General features: G+C 34.0%; 1 protein-coding gene across 5 annotated transcripts in view; it reads right to left on the minus strand.

Moving 5' to 3' along the window:
- LOC140450169 (myogenesis-regulating glycosidase) overlaps window positions 1–21,905 on the minus strand; it is a 194,935-nt gene that overhangs the window by 40,041 nt on the left and 132,989 nt on the right. For all 5 annotated transcript variants that reach the window (XM_072543620.1, XM_072543623.1, XM_072543621.1 and 2 more), the window contains one exon: window positions 12,820–13,133. In XM_072543620.1, the coding sequence (XP_072399721.1) occupies window positions 12,820–13,133 (314 nt within the window). The remainder of the gene's footprint in view (window positions 1–12,819; window positions 13,134–21,905) is intronic.

Below are 21,905 nucleotides of genomic sequence, written 5' to 3' on the forward strand. Positions count from 1 at the left end.
AGGAGACTTTGGAGTGGGTTTTATGGTAAACCATAAATGCCGCAGGTCAGTATTGGGGTTTACTCCAGTTAATGAAAGAATATGCAAAATACGTCTAAGGGGAAAATTTCATAATGTTACAATTATTAATATCCATGCCCCAACAGAAGCAGCAGATGAACTAGTAACCGACCAATTCTATGACCAACTACAAGTAGAATGTGAAAACGCACAGAAGAGAGATGCAGTTATAGTTCTGGGTGATATGAACGCGAAGCTGGGAAAAGAGAAAATATATGCAGAATCCTTTGGTAAGCATAGTTTACATGATATTACCAGCAACAACGGTATGAGAGTGGCACAGTTGGCAATGGCAAACAAACTAAGAGTTGTTAGTACGTGTTTTCCTCATAAAAATATTCATAAAGGAACCTGGATGATACCTGGTACTAATAAATTTAATCAAATTGATCACATATTAATATCTAAGCGGTGGGCAACCTCCGTAACAGATGTTAGAACATATAGAGGCGCAAATTGCGATTCGGACCATTTCTTGGTTATATCGAAGATAAAACAAAGAATATCAATGGTAAGAAAAGAGAAAGGCGCCAAACAAAGAAAATGGAATACATATATGTTTAAAAATCCTAAAAAGAAGAATGAGTACCAGCAGAAAATAAAAGTAATATTAAATGAAAGAGGAGAACAAAACAACATTGAAGAAGAATGGAATATCATCAAAACGACAATTACAAATATGGCAAAGGAAACATTAGGTGAAACCTCAAGCCAAAGAAACGAGGAATGGTTTGACCAAGATTGCCAACAAGTAATAAATAGCAAAAATATAGCTAGACAGAAATGTCTACAAAGGGATTCCCGATCGAATAGAAAGGCATATGAAGAACTCAGAAAAGATGCAAAGAAAATATGCAGAAGGAAAAAGAGAGAAATGTTGAATAGAAAAATACAACAAATTACAGATTATAATAACAGAAGAGAGGCTAGAAAATTTTACAAGGAAATCAAGCAATGCACCCAAGGATACATAACAAGATCAACAGTTTGCAAGGACAAAAATGGGGCAATTATCAGCGAGAAAGAGGAAATAATGAAAAGGTGGAAGGAGCATTTTCAAGAGCTGTTAAACCCAGAAAAAGAACAAAACGAAGATGAAGAGATAATTCACCACACAGCAGAACAACTAGTTGAGCAACCAACATTGGAAGAAACGATAAACGTCATAAAACATCTAAAAAATAACAAAGCACCTGGCACAGATGGAATAACTGCAGAACTGATAAAGAATGGTGGACATGCGCTATGGAGGCGTATCCATAAACTAATCGACCGCATATGGACACTAGAAGTCATCCCAGAAGATTGGAAAGTGGGAATCATACTTCCTATGTACAAAGGGGGGGACAAACGACTCTGCAAAAATTATAGGGGCATAACAGTTTTAAATGTCATCTACAAGATATTATCAGGAATTATATATAGCCGCCTGGAATCGTTTTCGGAGGAGATTATTGGTGAATACCAATGTGGCTTCAGACCAAAGAGGTCAACTATAGACCAAATACATATGTTAAGAGGTATACATGAAAAATGTGTTGAATATAACATACCTATTTACAACTTGTATATCGATTTCAAACAGGCGTTTGATGGAGTAGATCGACAAAAGATGTTAAATCAACTATCTATGTTAGGGATACCCAATAAGTTGGTTAAACTTATACGAATGAGTCTGGAGGGTTCCAAAGCTATGGTGAGAATAGATGGAGATATGACGCAGGCCTTTGATATTGAAAATGGAGTTAGATAAGGGGATGCCTTATCAACAACACTTTTTAATCTAACTTTAGAAGCTGTTGTTAGAAAACTGGATGTAAACGGCTGTATTAATACAAGATCTATGCAAATATGCGCATATGCGGATGATGTTGCCATAATAAGCCGCAACAAAAGGGTATTGAGCGAAAAAGTCATAGAACTGAAACGAGAAGCTGCTACGTTTGGTCTATATATAAATGAAAACAAAACAAAATATATGGAGTGCACAAAATCGAATGAACATGAGAATCTGAAGGTAGACAACCATACCTACAAATATGCCTCTACTTTTCCCTACCTAGGCTCAATAATAAATGACAACAACAACATTAGTCAAGAAATACAAGCACGGATTCTTAGCGGTAATAAGTGCTTTTATGCATACAAAGACTTAATGAAAAGTAAGTTACTGAATCGTGAGTCTAAGCTGAGAATCTATAAAACAGTAATTAGACCAGTGGTCACATATGGATGTGAAACGTGGACCCTCTCAACCACTGATGAAAATCAACTAAGAATATTTGAGCGCAAAATACTAAGGAAGATATTTGGACCAACCCAATGCAGCGATAGTTCGTGGAGAATTAAAATGAACCACGAGCTGGATGAACTAATGCAGAGCGCAGATATTGTCAGATTTGTAAAATCACAAAGACTAAACTGGCTTGGTCACCTAGAAAGAATGCCAGATAATCGAGCTGTAAAAGTAGTCCAGAGATGGAAGCCCCAAGGAAACAGAACAAGAGGAAGGCCCCGTAAAAGATGGATAGACGACGTAGAGAGGGATCTTAAAACCATGAACATCAGGCAGTGGCGAAGGAAAGTATCCGACAGGGCAGAATGGAAGAACATTGTTAAGCAGGCCAAGACTCACAAAGGGTTGTAGCGCCATTAGAAGAAGAAGAAGAAGAAGGCATGGCATATGAAACTAACAGAGGAAAACTAGTTCCTAAGAAGACATACAGTAACGCAAACTGTAACTGCAGGTTGAAATGTGTAGAAAAGGTATCAGAAAAGTCACGCAAGAATGTGTTTATAATATTTTGGAACTTAAGGTCATTTTCTTGTCAGAATGTATTTTTATGTGGGTTGAATAAACAAATGGCGCCTAAACTTAGGCGCCCCAGAACTGAATCAAGATTGCCTAAGTCAACATGCAACCAATTTTACATTCAAGTTAGTGGAACTACTGTTAAAGTATGCAAAAGTATTTTCTTCACACTTTCCAAATTTCAAAATTTCATATGGCCGGATGACGAGAGCACTTTAGATTAGATTAGATTAAGAGAGGTGGCCTTTCGGCCTATTCCACTGCGACCTTTTCAGATCTATTGTGGTCCTCTAGTCCTAGATAACATTCTCTAGCCTGACCCTTTTTATAAAGTCTAGTAGCTTCGAGACTGTACCTTCCATGTAGCTATTTGCCGGTGGATTTTCTTCTCCTAATGCAAAGAACCGCACATTTGCCAGACTGTCACACTGACATAAAATGTGCTCTGCTGTTTCTTCTTCGAGGTGACAGAATCTGCACAGGTCATCACCCGATAATCCCATCAGCTTCAAGTGCCTATTCAGCTTACAGTGCCCTGTTAGAAGACCTACTATGACCTTGACTGTTTTCCTGTCTTTGCTTATTAGGTCTGCCGTAAATTTTGGCGAATGTTCTGTAATGAACTGTTTCGCCTGTCTTTGTCCTGGTGAATTCCTCCACCATTCCAGAGATTTGCGAGCTACCCACTTCCTTGTAGCCGTTCTTGTTACTGATTTAGCAACTCCGCAGAAGGGTTCCGGTCCAATGAATGGCAATGATGAGCCTTGTTTGGCCATTTCATCTGCTTTTTCATTGCCCTTATGACCCTCGTGCCCCGGTACCCAGGCTACCGTAACCTTGCTACGGTCTCCTAGTTTATTTAGGGCACACACGCAATCCCATACTAGCTTAGAATTGACCTCTACGGAATTGAGTGCCTTAAGCGCTGCCTGACTATCTGTGAAGATAGCAACTGAACAGAACGTTCTTTCCTGCCTTTCTATTTCTTCCACGCAGTGATGGATTGCAGTTATTTCCGCCTGGAAAACTGTCACATCCTTAGATAGACTTACCGGGAAATCTATCCCTTGATTTGTCCCTACTATGCCGGCTCCCACACCCTCCGATGTTTTTGAGCCATCCGTGTACCAGGTAGCAGCAGCTTGTATGGGTACACCTTTATTCCAGTCTTCCCTGCCTGGTATCTTAATTGTGAACTTATTGTTAAAGCTATATCTCGTAACTGTTGCATCGATAGGTTTCCCCATCACAATATCGGCTTTTAGCTCCTCGATTAGCTTTCTGTTGTCAGTACCATGCATCTGGCTTATATGTCGCTGACTATGGATTAATCTGTGCATCACGGATCTGGCTTCGCCCTGTATAAAGATATGAAGTGGTGGTAGATTCAACAGGACTTCCAGCGATGCAGTAGGAGTTGTTTTTAAGGCCCCCGTAATACACAGGCATGCTAGCCTTTGTGTATTACCTAGCAGCCTTATTGCTCCCCCTTGCTGCGTCTTTGTCCACCACGTCACCGAGCCATAGGTTATCATGGGTCTAATAACCCTTGTATATAGCCATAGAGTCATTTTGGGGTTAAGTCCCCAATTCTTACCGCACATTCTTCTACATCTGCCCAAGGACATAGTAGCTTTCTGTGTGGTTTTTAGAATGTGAGTATTCCATGTAAGCCTATGATCAAAATATACCCCAAGGTATTTTGTTTCTTTGGCAAATGAAATCTCTGTTCTTCCCAGCACCGGTGGTTTTAGGCCTTGTAGTGCTGTTTTTTTGGCGAAGTTAACAATTTGTGTTTTCTGAGCATTGACTATCAGTCTCTCTTGTTTACACCAGTCGTCAACTATATTTAGGGCTGCTTGCATTCTCTCAGAAACTACCTGAGCAAACCTGCCCCTGACAACGATTGCTATATCGTCAGCATATCCTAGACAATAAAAGCCTTCTGTGGACAGACTTCTGAGGAGATCATCTACCAAGGTTGCCCAAAGTAGAGGGGACAGAACTCCTCCTTGTGGACAGCCTCTGCCTACTTTTGCTTTGATGGTTGCTTTACCCAGAGTGGACATTACTGTCCTATTCTCCAGGGATGCCCTTATCCATCTGCATATTACCGCAGGTGCACCTCGTCTACTCATAGCCCCTATCAAAGAGCTGGTGGTAACATTATTAAATGCCCCTTCTATATCTAAAAAAGCGGCCATTGCTATCTCTTTGTCTTCCATTGACTTTGAGATAAGCCTATTTAGATCATCCAACGCGGAGTCCGTAGATTTACCAGGTTGGTATGCATATTGACGATTGCTTAGAGGATTATCTTTTAGCACTTCGTCTCTGATGTACCTATCAAGAAGCCTTTCCAGCGTTTTTAATAGAAAAGAAGATAGGCTTATCGATCTATATGACTTTGGTGTTAGGTCTGATACTTTACCTACCTTAGGCAAGTATATGACTTTGACCTTTTGCCATATTTCCGGTACGATCCCCCATGCCCAAGTGGCTTTGAGGAGCTTGCAAAGGTGTGGTATCAATACCTCTAATCCCATATGCAACAGTATTGGATATATGCCATCTGTCCCTGGAGACTTATATGGCCGAAACTTATTTATAGCCCATCTAATTCTGTTTGGTCTTGTGATTGCTGTGGCTATTTTCCAATCTGTAGACCTTGGTCTAGTGAGCCTTTGGTCTGTGTTGGTTTGCCTATCTGCATCATCCAGAATTGTTGAGCCCGGAAAGTGTGTGTTCATTAGTTCTCTAAGACTTTCCTCTTTGGTGTCCGTAAATTTGCTAGATCAACCAGGATTAGACAAACGGGGAAGTGGAATATCCATAAATAAAATTACTGATAAAAAAATGAGTGCTGTCCGGAAACATATTTCATCATTCCCCTCATACCAGTCTCATTATACTAGAGCTCAAAATCCAAATAGAAAATATTTACCTCCTGACCTTAATATACGTCTTATGTATAACTTATATAGGAAGTACTGCACAGAGGAAAATATTTTACTGTTAAAGTGCCAATTTACCGTAAATGCTTCAACAATGACTTCAACTTGCACTTTCATGTGCCACGTAAAAACACGTGTTCAAAATGTGACAACCACAAAATAGAAATGTCAGTTTTAGAAGCTGGAACAGCAAGACACAACTTGGAAGTACAACATGAACTTCATCTTCGAAAGGCAGCGGCTGCTCGAACATCTATGAAATTAGATGCCAAAGCATCAAAGAAGTCAAAACAAGATCAATTCTCTTATGCCTTCACTTTTGACTTGCAGAAAGCTCTACCGTTTCTTGTTCTCACCACTTCTGTGGCTTATTACAAAAGAAACATGTACGTCTATAATCTAGGATGTCATGAGCTATTAACCGAGCTAGGCTCTATGTACACATGGGATGAGACAATTGCGTCACGTGGTTCGCAAGAAATAAGTTCTTGTGTTAGAAAACATATTACTACAAGAGCATCAGCATCAGAACATGTCACCATGTATAGTGAAACTTGCACAGGTCAGAATCGAAATTGGAAGTTTGAGTTGTGTCTTATGAGAGGGCTTCACTGCAGTGATAAGACCAATATTATTGACCATAAATTTATGGTAAGTGGTTACTCTTATCTTCCTAATGATTCTGATTTTGGATCCATAGAATCTTACGAAAGAGGTAAGGTCATTTATGTTCCGAGAGATTGGCGCTCCATAATCGCGAAGTCAAGAAAGAAGAAAGTTTTTTTTATAACACAAATGTCAGGCCAAGACTTCAAGTTTACGAAAAATCTTGAAGCAGCAATTACAAAGAGGAAAAAAAATGTCACAAACGAACAGGTGCCATGGCTCAAAGTGCAATGGATTCGATTAGTGAAGGAAGAACCATTTATGCTATATTACAAGGAAACTCTTAACGAGACCTTTCCATTTTCTGCTTTATGTCTAAAGTCAGCAAAACTAGGAAGGCCAAATTGATCTGGAAAATTTACACTATGGGCCAAGACATGTGGCTAAGGAAAAAAAGAGGGACATGTTAGGTTTGCTTTCATACATTCCACCTATCAACCATGCTTACTTTTAGGAACTTGTTGAAACAACAGAAACACAAGATATAGGCCCACTGGATTTAGTTGATATTGAACATGACTGAGACGTTTTGTTGCAAAAAAAGAACTGTATGATTGTATTAGTGTAGTTATTTGAGTAAAACATAAAATTTGTGCCTAATTTTTTTCTATTTTTTTAATTTTAATTTACAACAAATCGAGTTTCTTCAAATGCAGTGACGTAAGTCACTTTAACCCTATAAAATACAACAACAGAACTACATACATGATTTTCAATGATTATCTAATGCACACAACATGACTTACACCACTTTGGGTTTAACACCCTCATATAATATATATATATATATATATATATATATATATATATATATATATATATATATATATATATATATATATATATATATATATATATATATATATATATAGGGTACAGGCTGCTACAGGGAGTGGCGTCCCTGCCGTACGCTAGCTACTGACTTTTCTCCTATGTCCAAGCCTTTAGAAGAGGCAGGTCCCCAACCTATCTTCCTACCCATTTTCCAATCCTTACCACATCCCGGTATATCCCGCTACCAACCCGCACTGGCCAGCGTGGTAGTGAAATGGCTAATTTTCCCCGTAAATGGCATGACACAAACTAAAAAAGCCCTTAGTCTCCGGCGGCCCAACGGCCCCTGGTGACGGTAGTCACCAGATTGGACCAAGGGCAGAGGGTGCAAAGAATCACCGGGATAGACACGGCTACCATGGACAACGAATATTACATATTGCCACTTATAACGTAAGAACGCTTGCAACTGAAGATAAGTTGATTGAATTACAGGAAGAACTTAACTGCATAAAATGGAATGTATTGGGACTTTCCGAAATACGAAGAAAAGGAGAAAAGCAATTAGTTTTAAAATCAGGTCATCTGCTACATTCTATTAGAGAAAATGATAAGGCAATTGGCGGCGTAGGCTTTCTCGTGTCCAAGAAACACCTAGATAAAATTATAAAAATAGAGAGTGTAAGCTCAAGAGTTGTGTACCTTATATTAAAACTGAACGAGAGACGCTCTATTAAAATTATCCAAGTATATGCACCCACGACGAGCCATAGAGATGAAGAAATCGAAAACTTTTATGAAGATATAAATAGAGCAATAGAAAAAGATAAAACCCACCACCTAATCTTAATGGGCGATTTTAACGCTAAACTTGGATTTAAAGAAGATAACGCAGAAGTGGCTATGGGCTCATTTGGATACGGTGAGCGAAATGATAGAGGAGGTGTACTACTACATTTTTTGTTGCGTCATCGGCTTTATGTGATGAACACATTTTTTAAAAAGAACCAACAACTTAAGTGGACGTGGGCTAGTCCAGATGGCATAACAAAAAACGAAATTGATTTCATCATTACAAACAGAAAAAATATTTTCTAACATGTTACAGTAATTAATAAAATCACTGTTGGGAGTGACCATCGGTTTATAGCAAAAATAATGATCAACATTAGACAAGAGAGGACAGCAATGATAACAGAGAGGCACTCTAATAAATGGAAATCGATAGAAGATAGAGTAGCTTATCACAATCTCATAACTTCAGAACTGAAAAAAGTAGAACATCTAAATGAAAATGCATTAGATTTATAGAGGTGACAAACATGCGAATAAATAGTGCGATTCAAAACGCTCATAGAAAATATAAGGAAAAAGGAAAAAACAAGATGGATAAACTCACTCAAGCTACTAAAGATCTTATAAACAAAAGAAGATAATTAACAGACAAATACACAGAAAATTTTATAACACTTGAACAGTTAAACAAAGATATCACAAAATCCCTTCGAAAGGATGTCAGAAATTACAACACTGAATACATTACTCAAGCCATTGATAAAAATAAAAGTTAAAGGTTCTGCTCCGATAAATGACTGAAGGATTAAAAAATATTTGTAAACTTGTAAATTAAAAGGGAGAAACTACAACAAATAAGGAAGATATTTTAAAAATTGCTCAAGATTTTTACTCAGAATTGTATAAGCGAGAAGAACTTCCAGATCCTGATCAAAATCAAATACCAACAGTTCAAAATGTAGGCTCAGAAGACATCCCAGATATCACAACAGAGGAAATAAAATCAGCTCTCTCGGAAATGAAAAACAATAAATTACCTGGAGAAGATGGGGTAGTCATTGAACAAATCAAAGAAGTAGAAGGAACGTTACTAAATGTGTTGAAAGAGATGTTCAATACTTGTTTGACAAGAGGCGTAACTTTCTCCCAGTGGCATAATGCAATAATAACCATAATGCACAAAAAGGTGACATGTCAGACCTAAAGAAATGCAGACCTATTAGTTTGCTCTCCCATACATACAAACTATTCATAAAGATAATAACAAAACGGCTTGTGAACAAACTGGATAGTTACCAACCTTGTGAACAGGCTGGGTTCCGCCCCAGGTACGGCACAAATGATCATCTACAAGTTATAAAAACGCTAATAAGAAAGTGTACAGAGTATAACAAGCCTATCTGTCTTATATTCGTAGATTATGAAAAGGAGTTTGATACTATAGTTCATCATAAAATGCTTCGAGCATTGGCTGACTGCCGCATTGACTACCGATATATCGCCTTGATTAAAAGTATTTACGAAACTGGTACAGCTTGTGTTCGCCTTCATAAAGATACCAAGAAGTTTCGAATAGAACGTGGAATTAGACAGGGTGATACTATCTCCCCTAAATTGTTTACAGCTGTTCTTGAATATATGCTCAAGCAAATGGAACGAGGGGATAACATGGGAATTAATATAAATGGGGAAGATCTGAACCACCTAAGATTTGCCAATGGCATCGTTTTAATATCTGATAGAGTTGATAAAGCTATAAAAATGCTGCACACGCTCTATGAAGTGTCAAAAACAATTGGTCTTAAAATTAACACCTCAAAGACAAAATTTATGACCAACTTGTAGTCAGCGGTAAAATTCTGATTGAGAGCCACAGCATCGACCAAGTAATAGCTTACAAATATCTAGGGCATGAGATTCGCTTAGGCCGAGATAATCAGACAACTGAAATACAAAGAAGAATAGGTCTCACATGGGCTGCCTTTAGTAGATTGAATAGCATTTTCAAGTCTATTATCCCAGTTTGTTTAAAAAGAAAGGTTTTTAACCAGTGCGTTTTACCGGTTCTTACATATGGTGCAGAAACACTGACTCTGACAAAAAGAACAAAATAAAATAAGAAGAAGAGCAGGAGTCACAGTTGCAGTTGCAAAAATAGCCATGGCTAAATGTGCTTGGGTCGGACCCAAGCCATGTTGCCAGATTAACGGATGATAGATGGACCAGAAAGATTCTGGAATAGCGACCAAGGCAAGAGGCATATCGAAGCAGAGGACGACCACCGACTAGATGGACGGATGATCAAGCGCATCACCACAAACTGGATGCAAGAAGCTCAAGCTAGAAATAGGTGGAAAATTTTACGGGAGGCCTACGTTCAGCAGTCGATAAACATAGGCTAATTGATGATATATATATATATATATATATATATATATATATATATATATATATATATATATATATATATATATATATATTGATATATATATATATATCTATATATATATATATATATATATATATATATATATATATATATATATATATATATATATATGAAAAGGTTAATGCGCGTTAATAGTAAAATACTGTTAGCAGGTATCGGCATAGCTCGGAACAAAGGAAAAACATATATAAAAATATATGTGCAACAAATATGTGGCAATAATGTTAGAGGACTCTGAGATTTCCAGAGCAATAACGATCACATCTAGAGAGGAAGTTAAGGTACCTGAGGAAACGAATGCTAAACGTTTAGAACGTTTCAAACAACAAAAAAAGGTTAATGCAAGTTAATAGTAAAATAAAGTTGGTGGATATTGCTAAGCTCACAACAAAGGAAAAAGATATAATAAAATATGTGTATAAGATGGATAGCAAGCGTAAATACGTATTTCTAATTATTTGGTCGTCATCAGTACGGTGCAGCTAAGTTAGAATAGGAGAAAGTTAACTTGCAAAAAGGTTCACTATAGGAGCAATGCGACCAATTTGTGGCAATAATGTTAAAAGTTGTTGCTCTGTAATCGCATTGCTCCTGTAGTGATCTTTTTTTCCAAGTTAACCTTCTCCTATTATAACTTAGCTGCATTGTACTGATAACGACCAAATTATCCATTTGTGACAATGGAGGTCATCTACTTTATTAAACCTAGCAGATAGTAGCCTTGGCACAGTTTAATGCTTAAAATTCTTTTAAGCAATATATTGTGGCTTTGATCAAATTCAACCACATAAGCTTACAAAAAAATTACAGAAAAGTAACTAAAAGAAAAACTCGATAAACCAAAAGTTAAATCTATGTCTCTTTGTAAAAATTGTGGTAAAACTAAAACTCTTACAAAAAGTAAAAACCCTTATAAAAATATTATTTTAAGACAATAATCCTAAAATTGATTTTGGCTATTACATCCACTCTCTAGAATCCACTAGCTACAATCATATAAAATTTAGTACTAGAGTAAAATAATTTTTTTATTTAAAAAAACTTTTTAAAACACAATTTATGTAAAAGCACCATTTCGGAAATAGAACGTTTTTGGAATAAATATTCCATCTTCAGTGCTGCTACTTATGTGTGGCAAGTAAAGTCTCAAAACCTTAAAAACAAAAATTATCCTCGATAAAAAAACCTGAAGTGTTACAAATGTTGATAAATAATAATAAAAGAAGAATAATTTATAATATCAATTCCACTCTCTCAGCCTCTGCTTCTTTCTCTAAAATAATTTCGATCTGATGTTTATTCTGGGTTCATGGGTGGTTCTAAAGGAGCGTCCTCAGAAAACGTGGAGTGGCGTTCTTCATCGGCGAAGAGAAATGGAAAATACGTAATAGAAAAAGACAAAATATAACGGGAACCAACACACCGTGGAATACCGTATTTTTTCTCAATATTTGTGGTTTACGATCCCTGTGATAGGGCAAAACTGTCTATAGCCGGCGAGTGCTATCCCGTTGTTTGTCGGTAAATCGACCTTGTTCAAAATAATCGGAAGCTAATGCACAGAATGTACTATGCTTCGAATAAAAAATAGGAATTGCATGTCGGATATTTCAAACGGTAGAGTGTTTTACTATCACTGAGAATGCCCGAGTTTGATACTTGGTACAGGCGATAGGTCTAGATACTAATAACATAAAAGAGAAGTATAAAAATGTCAGTTGTTATACTAGCTTTTTTCTAGTTCTTATAACCGACCAACGTAAGTTTGGCTCACATGTTTTGGTTTATTTTCCATAATACGACGAATGATCGCAATGTACAAATATCCAGTGGATCTACTGTATATTTTTTAATAATGTAATATTATTATAATTTTTATAAGTATTTAAAGGTTATAGTCGACTCAGCCAGAAAAAAATCACTAGTTTGAGTAAAACCAGGGATAATAGTACGAAGGTGTAGCGTGGCTCTGGACTTGTTTCCTTCCTTGGATACCCTAGGCCCAAGAATTAGCAGACTACCTTGCCATACTTTTAAGCTGCACGAGTGGAGTAAAATGAGACTATTTATAATAAAAAATACCAGTAAAATCACATGATTTACTATTTCTATTATTACTATCTAAAATATTTTTCATTACGAAACACTTGGCTAATACAATAGCGACAATAATGCTAATGAGTATTAATGGTTCCACCTTGGAAAAAATCTAGACTTTTGGATCTCTGTATCCGCAACTTTTAATAAATAAAAAAAATTGATGGTCAATTTTCGTCCATCAAATTTAAATAATATGGAAATATACCTACCTATGCATCCATTCCAAACAAAGGCTTCCGTCATCTCTGTTATCTGCTGGTAAACAATTTAACACATTGTCGTAATTAAGCGTTGTCCCTAAATGCAATTTAACGACATCTTCTCCTTCATCATTAAATATTTTCACAGTTCGTTTTGCTTTGTTTAGTTTCATATTTCCAAAATAAACTTTAGCTAACACTTTTTGTTGGTATAAGAAATATGCTGTGACTATGAGGACTATAATTGTCGTGAACAGAAGACATACAAATACTTTAGTTTTGTATTCTGGTGATTTCTTCTTCCTAAGCGTCTGTGGCAAGTTCTAAAATAAAGATTATAATTATACTAATATATATATATATATATATATATATATATATATATATATATATATATATATTATATATATATATTATATATATATAAATATTTATTTATATATATATATACATATATATATATATATATATATATATATATATATATATATATATATATATATATATATATATATATATATATATATATATATATATATATATATATTGGCTTTTGTTATTTTCTCTAGAGATGCGTTATTGCTTTGAGATTAGAGATTAAAGCCTCAGACATCAAGAAAGACTAACAGTTCCATCTTATACTTAGAGATAAGTAATCAAGATGTCCAAAATTTTACTGTCTACGCAAGGCACATACAATTTCTGACCAAACAGCTACAACCATACTTAGAAGAAGCGGAGTCTTAGGTCAAGAATGCAAGCTATTTCATCGAGCGTATAACAGATTCTTGAACCAAGATATTTGTTAATCAGCTTCGATATGGTTTCTTTTTACACGAATGTTCTTATAGATAAATCATTAGAAATTATAAGCAACAATTGTTCATTATCACAAGATACTTTAAATATAAAAAACCCTGCTTAAATAACACATATTTCATCTATTAGGAACAAAGATATAAACAAGTTAAAAGAGCACCGATAGTTTCAACACTGTCACCGATAATAGCAAATTTGTTTATGCAAGAAATAGAACAGCGAGAAATAAGAATAGCCGAACACAAACCCAAACTTTGGCTTAAGTACGTAAATCAACACATACCAACAGATATTTAAACGCAGATTCACATCACCATCCTACTCAATTACATTCTATCATGAAAACCCTGATTACAAGATCCGAAGGACTGACAGACGAACAACATCAAAATAAAGAAATGCATAATGTAAAAACAGCGTTAAAAAACGGCTTCTCAAAATATATCTAGCTCAGAATACCCAAAGAAGAATTAAGAACCCAACCGACGATGAAAAACCGATTGCAAAAAAAAATCATTCTACTATTCTACTATATGTAAAGGGTACAACAGAGAAAATAGGAAGAGTGCTAAGAAGATACAAAATAGAAACATTATTTAATAACGATAGAAAAATCTCTACTATTTTATCATCTACAAAAACAAAAATATTGTTAGAAAACCAAGGAGTATAAGAAATTCTATGTGGGGCTCTGACGAACACATCGAAAAGACCAATCGAAGAATCCATGCTAGACGAGAAGAGCATTGAAATGGCATCGAAAGGGGGGAAAAAACGTCGTCCCTTGCACAAAATGTTTCAAATGCAGAACATAAAGAAAACATAAATCAAACGCCGATGCTAGCTAACATTGAGATGAAAAGAAAATGTGAGATCAGAGAATTAATAGAAATAGAAAAAAATCCTAATAATTTAAAGCAAAGAGATGATGATCAAAATTTTCCTACATCATGGAAAATGGTATTGAAGAAAAAGACAAAAGTAAATCAGGAAACAACACCGACGAGTATGACCCCTCCCACCTATACTCGCACAGGGCTAATCACAAAAAGCCAAGAACCATTCGAGAGAAGTGCGTTAAGATCAGGGTCATATTTTCGAATTCAATTGAATTTTTTCGTATATGGGTAAACTCGAATGAAAAATTTCGTATACGAATCTGAATGTGTATTTTTGAACGTCCTTCGAAATGTTATACGTATACGAGAAGAATTTGCACCGGCAACACTGCACATTCGAACAAGTAAAACTCAAATAAAAAAAGAAGAATAATTGACAGTTTTACTTAACCTATTTTACGGTTTTGTCATCTAAAACAATTCGTTTCTTGTAAATTAGCTCTAAGGAGTAAAAAAAGGGCATGAGATATGGTAGTTCAGAGTCGGCCGAACAAAAAAAGAGCCATTTAATTCTATTAACTTCATTGTGAGGGGCTTTGTTAATCTGTACAATTTTTGAAATTGTACATTAGAATAGTTCTCTAGAAGGTTAAGAAAGGGATGGTAAACTCTACCTCTCTGTTCCGCTAATATTTCCGCCTCTACAAGGGCATTAACTATATCTCTTTCTTTAAAAAATTATTTAAACCAGCTATTGAAAACAAAGTTCAATGTAAAAATATTTTAAAAACGATTAGCAGAAATCTTATCTGACTTTTACGGGCCCAATGACAACTGAAATAACAATTACTTTAATCGTATACGAGCATAGATATTCGAATGGTTCAGACCCATTCGAGTCGCCGTATACGAAAAAATTCGTACACGCAGTGTTCGAAAATACACAAAATTGGATTTCGAGCTAATTTCTTCTAAATAATTTCGTATGCGAAATATGCTCGAATGAATTCGAAAATACGACCCCTGAGAATAACCGAACACAGAGAAGCGACACTCCTTTGAAGTTACGTGGCCAAGCCGCCAATGACAGCTAACAACCAGCAAATTAATAGTCAGTGGGCATATCACACAATATAAATTCTTAAGAGCGTAGGCGCAAAATTTCGGGCCAATGCTTTTTAAATGCATTCATTTTTTTTCGAATCCTGAAAAAACTAATAAGTATTTTTGAAAAATTTAAACGCAGAATGAAAGACTACATTATTACTGAGGGCCGAAAGTCCCTGAAAACTTCTATAATGTTTATTTTAATAAGTTACAGGGGTGAAAAAAAAAAGAGAAAATTTAGTGTGATTTTTAATTTCAAATATCTCATTCAAAAAAACTTTTTGTTTATTTTAAGGGACTTTCAACCCTCGGTAATAATGTAATCTTTCATTCTGCGTTCAAATTTTTCAAAAATATTTGTTAGTTTTCTGAGGATTCGAAAAAAATGATTGCATTTAAAAAGCATTGGCCCGAAATTTTGCGCCTACGCTCTTAAATAAAATTGAGCATTTATGTTGACTTGTGTTCGGTTATTCTCTGATTAAGATCGACTATATAGGGAGATAGGAGACAGTATACTTCAAGCCCTAGAACGAAGCGTGACTACTTGACTTGCCAATGGTAAGTACGAACTTGCGGAAAAATCGGTAAACTAATGTTTTTTTTTAAACCATAATTATTCAACGCGCAGTCAAACCTGGAAACAAGAAAGCATATATATATATATATATATATATATATATATATATGTAAAAGATAAAATCTTTTAGCGAAAGCCGCTATCGCTTTATTAAATTAAATGGCCAAATATATGGCCTAGGATGACAAATTCATTAAACTTCCCGTGCTCGAATCGGTATCAATAAAGTGTTATGATCATTTCGGCCTATCCCAGCCTCATCAGACACTTGGGCTGATACAAATTCAAACTCGGAAAGTCCAACGAATGTCTCCCAAAACTTCACTACAACAGTAGTTAGCTTACAAAGGCGCCACCCTTAGGTTAGGTTTAGGACTTTCCTAAACCTAACGAATTTGTCCTTTCTAGGCCATATAGTTGGCCATTTAATATATATATATTTATAAATATATATATATATATATATTATATATATATATTATATATATATATATATATATATATATATATATATATATATATATATATATATATATATATATATATCTGGACCTCAGTCCAATTTCTATTCGTTTTCGAGATAGGTGTAGATTATATATGTTAAGTCCTCTATTAAATAGAACCAAACAGTATTAAAGGTTTTCGATACTGTTTGGCCCTAAATAATATCCAATATGTAGGTATTAATTCCAGATGTGAGCTTAGTTAACTGGACTTAATACTGTGTTGTTTTAGTGTACATCAGTTGTCATAATATTAAGTCACAATATTTTGTTCGTTCAGTTAACAGAAAAAACGTGATAAAGGCGCTGTTTTAATATTTAATAAGTGTATATGGACAATATGATGACATCGAGAGGCCAAAAAATATTACAAATTACACTAGCACAAGCCCAGTGCAACGAAATATCTGAAAAACCTGTTATAACCTCACATTTGCCCGAGGAGAACGGTAATTAAATTACATGAAATGCGTGTATCAAAACAAATTTTATTATTTTTTCAATTTCAGCTTTTGTTGCTGTTGCTGCTAACGTCGAAGAAGCTGAGATCGTTATGGAAATATATCCAACCACTAATAGCGTGAACGATATCACTCATGAAAATTTGAAAGTTCTTGCAACTGGATGCGACAATGCTACAGAGGATATTATTGCTTTGAATAATGATGTGTACAATACCATATTTTTTAGTAAAAATAATGTGCCTTCTTCCAATAGCGAAGAAATTCTAAGAGAAAATATAGACGGGTGTGAACTACCAGAAAATTCACTAGAACATTTTGTTCAAAGCAGCGAAAAGGATAAAAACAACGAATTATTGTTCAACATGATGACAATAGACCTTACTATAGAGCAGCTGAAGTAGGTGCAAGTGTGTTACATAAAGAAGTCTATACTGAAGCTGAGGATCCATCTTATCTACCTAATGAAACAGTGATACAAATGAACTAGAAGAACAAGAGGAAGAAGTAGAAATACGAGACACTAAAGGAAAGAAAAGAAAAAGAAATACTACCAATTGGAAGAAAAACATTAGAAAGCAGAAGAAAGCTGCTGGTGAAGAATATCTGTCAGCCGCCAATAAGCTTATTGGAAAAAATGAAATGAGACCACCTTGTCGTGATGAATGTAGAAAGCAGTGCAAACAGAATATATCAGTTGAGAGTCGTGCTCTAATTTACTCACAATTTTGGAATGGTACCATCGAACTTGACCAAAAAAGACAATTTATAGCTAGCTGTATCGAAGAAGTTCCAGTTGAGCGTGTACGTGCTAGAACGGGATCTCGTGCTGGAAAAAGAATAACGTCGTTGAAGTATTTTTTTAGTGTAAATGGTAAGAGGCTAAGTGTGTGTCGTACTTATTTTCTTAACACCTTAAATATTTCACAAACTACTGTAGGTAATGCATTAACGAAAAGACAACTTGGGCGAATTGTAATACCTGATCAAAGGGGTAAACATGAACCCTCTAATAAAATATCCGTGAACATAAGAAACATTATCAGGGAGCACATAGAGAAGTTCCCGTGTATAGAATCACATTACTCCAGGAATAAATCCCAGAGGATGTATTTAGGGAGCCATTTCAATATTTCTATAATGTATCGGTGCTTCTAAGAGGATTGTGTAGAACTCCAAATTCCTAAAGAACATATTCCCAAGCAGTGGTTATATAATGAAATTTTCAATTCTGAATTTAATTTAGCCTTCAAAGAGTCAGGAAATGATAAATGTGACACATGTGATGGGTATGTTATCAAACTCAAAGATTCTGTATCCTTGGAAGAACGCCTTGAATTACAAACTAACTATGACTCTCATCTTTTTGATGCAGATCATCGGTACAAACTCAAGCGACAGAATAAAGAGACTTTTAAAACCGAAGCGAACACCAAAATACTTTCGGTGGATTTACAAAAATGTTTACCCACTCCTCTACTAACGAATGCTCAGAGCTTCTATTCTCTAAAGCTATGGACTTTCAATTATACTGTATATGATGCAATAGAGAAATTAGGATATTGTTTCACCTGGGATGAATCTATAGCCGGACGTGGTGGAAATGAAATGGCTTCATGCCTTCTGAAATACATTAATTTAAATGTAAAAGAATCAGTAGCAAGGATGGTTATCTGAAGTGACAACTGTCCATCACAAAATAGAAATATTCAGATGATTATGTGCTATCTTTCGATTCTTAAGCTGAAACCGTCAATAAAATGCATTGAACATAAGTACCTTTTAAGAGGACATACTCACATGGAGGTAGATACAATTCATGCACGAATAGAAAGACAGAAGAAGGCTTCCAGTCAATTTTCGTTAATAACTCCGTGGGATTGGCAACAGCTTTTCAGACTTTGTGACAATAAATTGGAGGTAGCGGAAATGGAAACCATGGACTTTAATAACTTTACCCAGTTATCTGAAGAATCCAGATCTTATTTTCAAAATAATAAAAAAACGATAACTAATCAAAACTTTTTAATATCTAAAGTTATTCATATGAAGTTTTTAGCAGAAACACATGGAGTTTTACATTTTAAAACAAATTTTAATCAAGAGAATTTTGAACAAGTTGATTTCAATAGAGCAGCCAAAAGACTACCACGCAAAGAAAATGTAATGATAATTCTCAGGAAGTTGTTCTCCATGCCAATTTAATTTTGAAACCAATAAGAGACACACTTAAGCCTATTTCAACTAAAAAATATAACGACTTGCAGAACTTATTACAATGGGTGCCTAAAAGATTCCATGAATACTTTAAAAATCTTTCACATGGTAACCTCAAGGAGGACGACTAAAAAATACAATGATATTTATTATGAATTTTCTGTTTTAAGTTAGTTATAATTATTCCTTTGTAACATTTACGTCTGATTTCATTAATTTTAAAAAATAAATATTTTTGGTGTCTTTTTGCGTTTTATTATTTAATTGGAATTGATATAATGCTGTTTGTACTTTGCATTGTTCTACTGTGAGTTTCTTAATTAATAATAGTATCTAGTCCATCGTATCTACAGATTAGTACGAGCCAAAAAGTATTAAGTCACAAAATATGGTATTAAGTCACAAGATATTAAGTCCATTGTTAGAACCAAAGAGTATTAAGTCCCAATATTAATTTAAAATTATTTAAATAAATTAAAGTAAGAGGTTAGTTATTATCAGCTTTGTTTATCTTTAAAAAACATAACTGGGAAAATAATAATCCGTGTACTCATATTTACAATAGGAATTTGTTCGAAAAATACCATTTTTCAAAATCTTCAAATTGTTCTCCTGTAAAATTTATAATACAGGACTTAATACCGTTTGGCTCTGAGGTCCAGATATATATATATATATATATATATATATATATATATATATATATATTATATATATATACATATATATATATATATATATATATATATATATATATATATATATATATATATATATATATATATATATATAAGAGCTGCTAAAAAATACAAATTATCTTACAAAGTGGAACTAGAAAAAAAATTATATTAACTCACCAAATAAAATTAGTTTTGTTAATAAATTGCTGCAAAACATATTTAAAAAAAAACTATTCTAAAAATTTTCTTATCTAATAAATGTTTCTTAAATTTTGTAATATAATTTGGAAAAACTCTTTTTTAACACAAAAACAATTGAATTTATAAATAAGTTAGAATAGCGACCAATTACAAATAAGCCTCATTGTCATAAATGCCAACTTAAAATTTTTTATTCTTGACAATTATATTGCCCAAAACTAAAATTTTGTTTAATTATTTTTTATTTAGTAATAAAAAAGAAGATTTATTCATCATTGAAAGATGTGTGAAAAAATGTAACAAGTATGTGTAAAATTAAATCAAAATGTGATATTTTACTGATTTTATAAATAAACTATAAAGAAATAATATAATTATAAATTTTGTTAGATTTTGTATTTCTGATCTTTTGTTTAAATTATTATCACTTCTGCTAATACAAACCATTTCCAAAGAAGTTCTTTTTTTATTTTGGTGAGACTGGAAGAAATTTCAAATCGCATTATTTTCCACAAAAGTGATTGTAGAATTATTAAAAAACCATCTTGTACTTTAGCAAGCATGTAATCGACAAAGACCATATTATGGATTTTGATAACATTAAAATTTTGTGTAGTGAAAGTAATAAATTCATGTCGGGATAGTATTATGAGGGTTTTTCCTGGTTTTTCCCTCATAATTTACTATGGTATCACTAAGAGGAGAATTTAACTGTCATCATGGCGTGTGTTTGTCTTTTTAAAGAGGACGGTTTGACGGATATTCTTAAGTTAAAGTTGATTTCATGTAATCTTACAACTTACAAAATCTTACAACTAGAGTTGTCCCAGGAACTCAACTCAACAATACTGGCAATATCATTTTAAAGTAGTCTACTTTAAAATGTATAATGTATGTCTAAATTGTCAATATAAATGAGTCAGATAAAATTAAAATATTAGAATTTTTCACCAAGTAACAAAAAAAAAATTGTTTAATTTACTAATGTTTGTATTTTGAGAACGATTTCCGAAGTGGAAATTGAAACGTCAATAAACTTACTTTAACCTTTATTTGAGGCTTATTCCCATTTAAATAGTAATAACTTTAAAATGCCACAAGAAAAAAATTAAATACCTAGATTTATGGCTAGTTTTAACTACTTTTAAGACATCTCACTAATGATGAACCTACAGGACCAAAAATGTTTTGGAAAAACCAAATCCTTTTGGATAATTTTTAAAATTATTTAATAAATATATATCATCATCCATAAGAAGTTTTTACTTCTTTGTAAATTTGTTAAACTATGGTATACAGTTAACCACTTGGATTTTTCCTTTTAATTTTCAATTAAAATAAGTTTTCTCTGACTTTTAATTTTTTTCTCGCACTCATTTCGATTTTGTTAACAGGATTATTATTTTTTATTGTATGTTAAATCGAAACTTAATAAATATATTAAAATGAATAATGTGGCTTTTCTCATTTTATGTTTTATATACCGGCCGCAGAAAGAAATGCCGATGCTACATTCCTTTAACTTAGCTGAAATAATTTTTAAGTTCTAATTAACAAAGCTAATGTTAATAAGCCAACAGTACTATCGCTTTTAAGTAAGAAACACGTTTAGCTGTTGTGACCTCTGCCTCGAAGTTTGCTATTAAATGACGAATTTGTCAACGTATGTAAACAGTAAGCAATAATGG

The sequence above is a fragment of the Diabrotica undecimpunctata genome, chromosome 9, assembly GCF_040954645.1.
Source record: "Diabrotica undecimpunctata isolate CICGRU chromosome 9, icDiaUnde3, whole genome shotgun sequence".
NCBI classification, from domain to species: domain Eukaryota; kingdom Metazoa; phylum Arthropoda; class Insecta; order Coleoptera; family Chrysomelidae; genus Diabrotica; species Diabrotica undecimpunctata.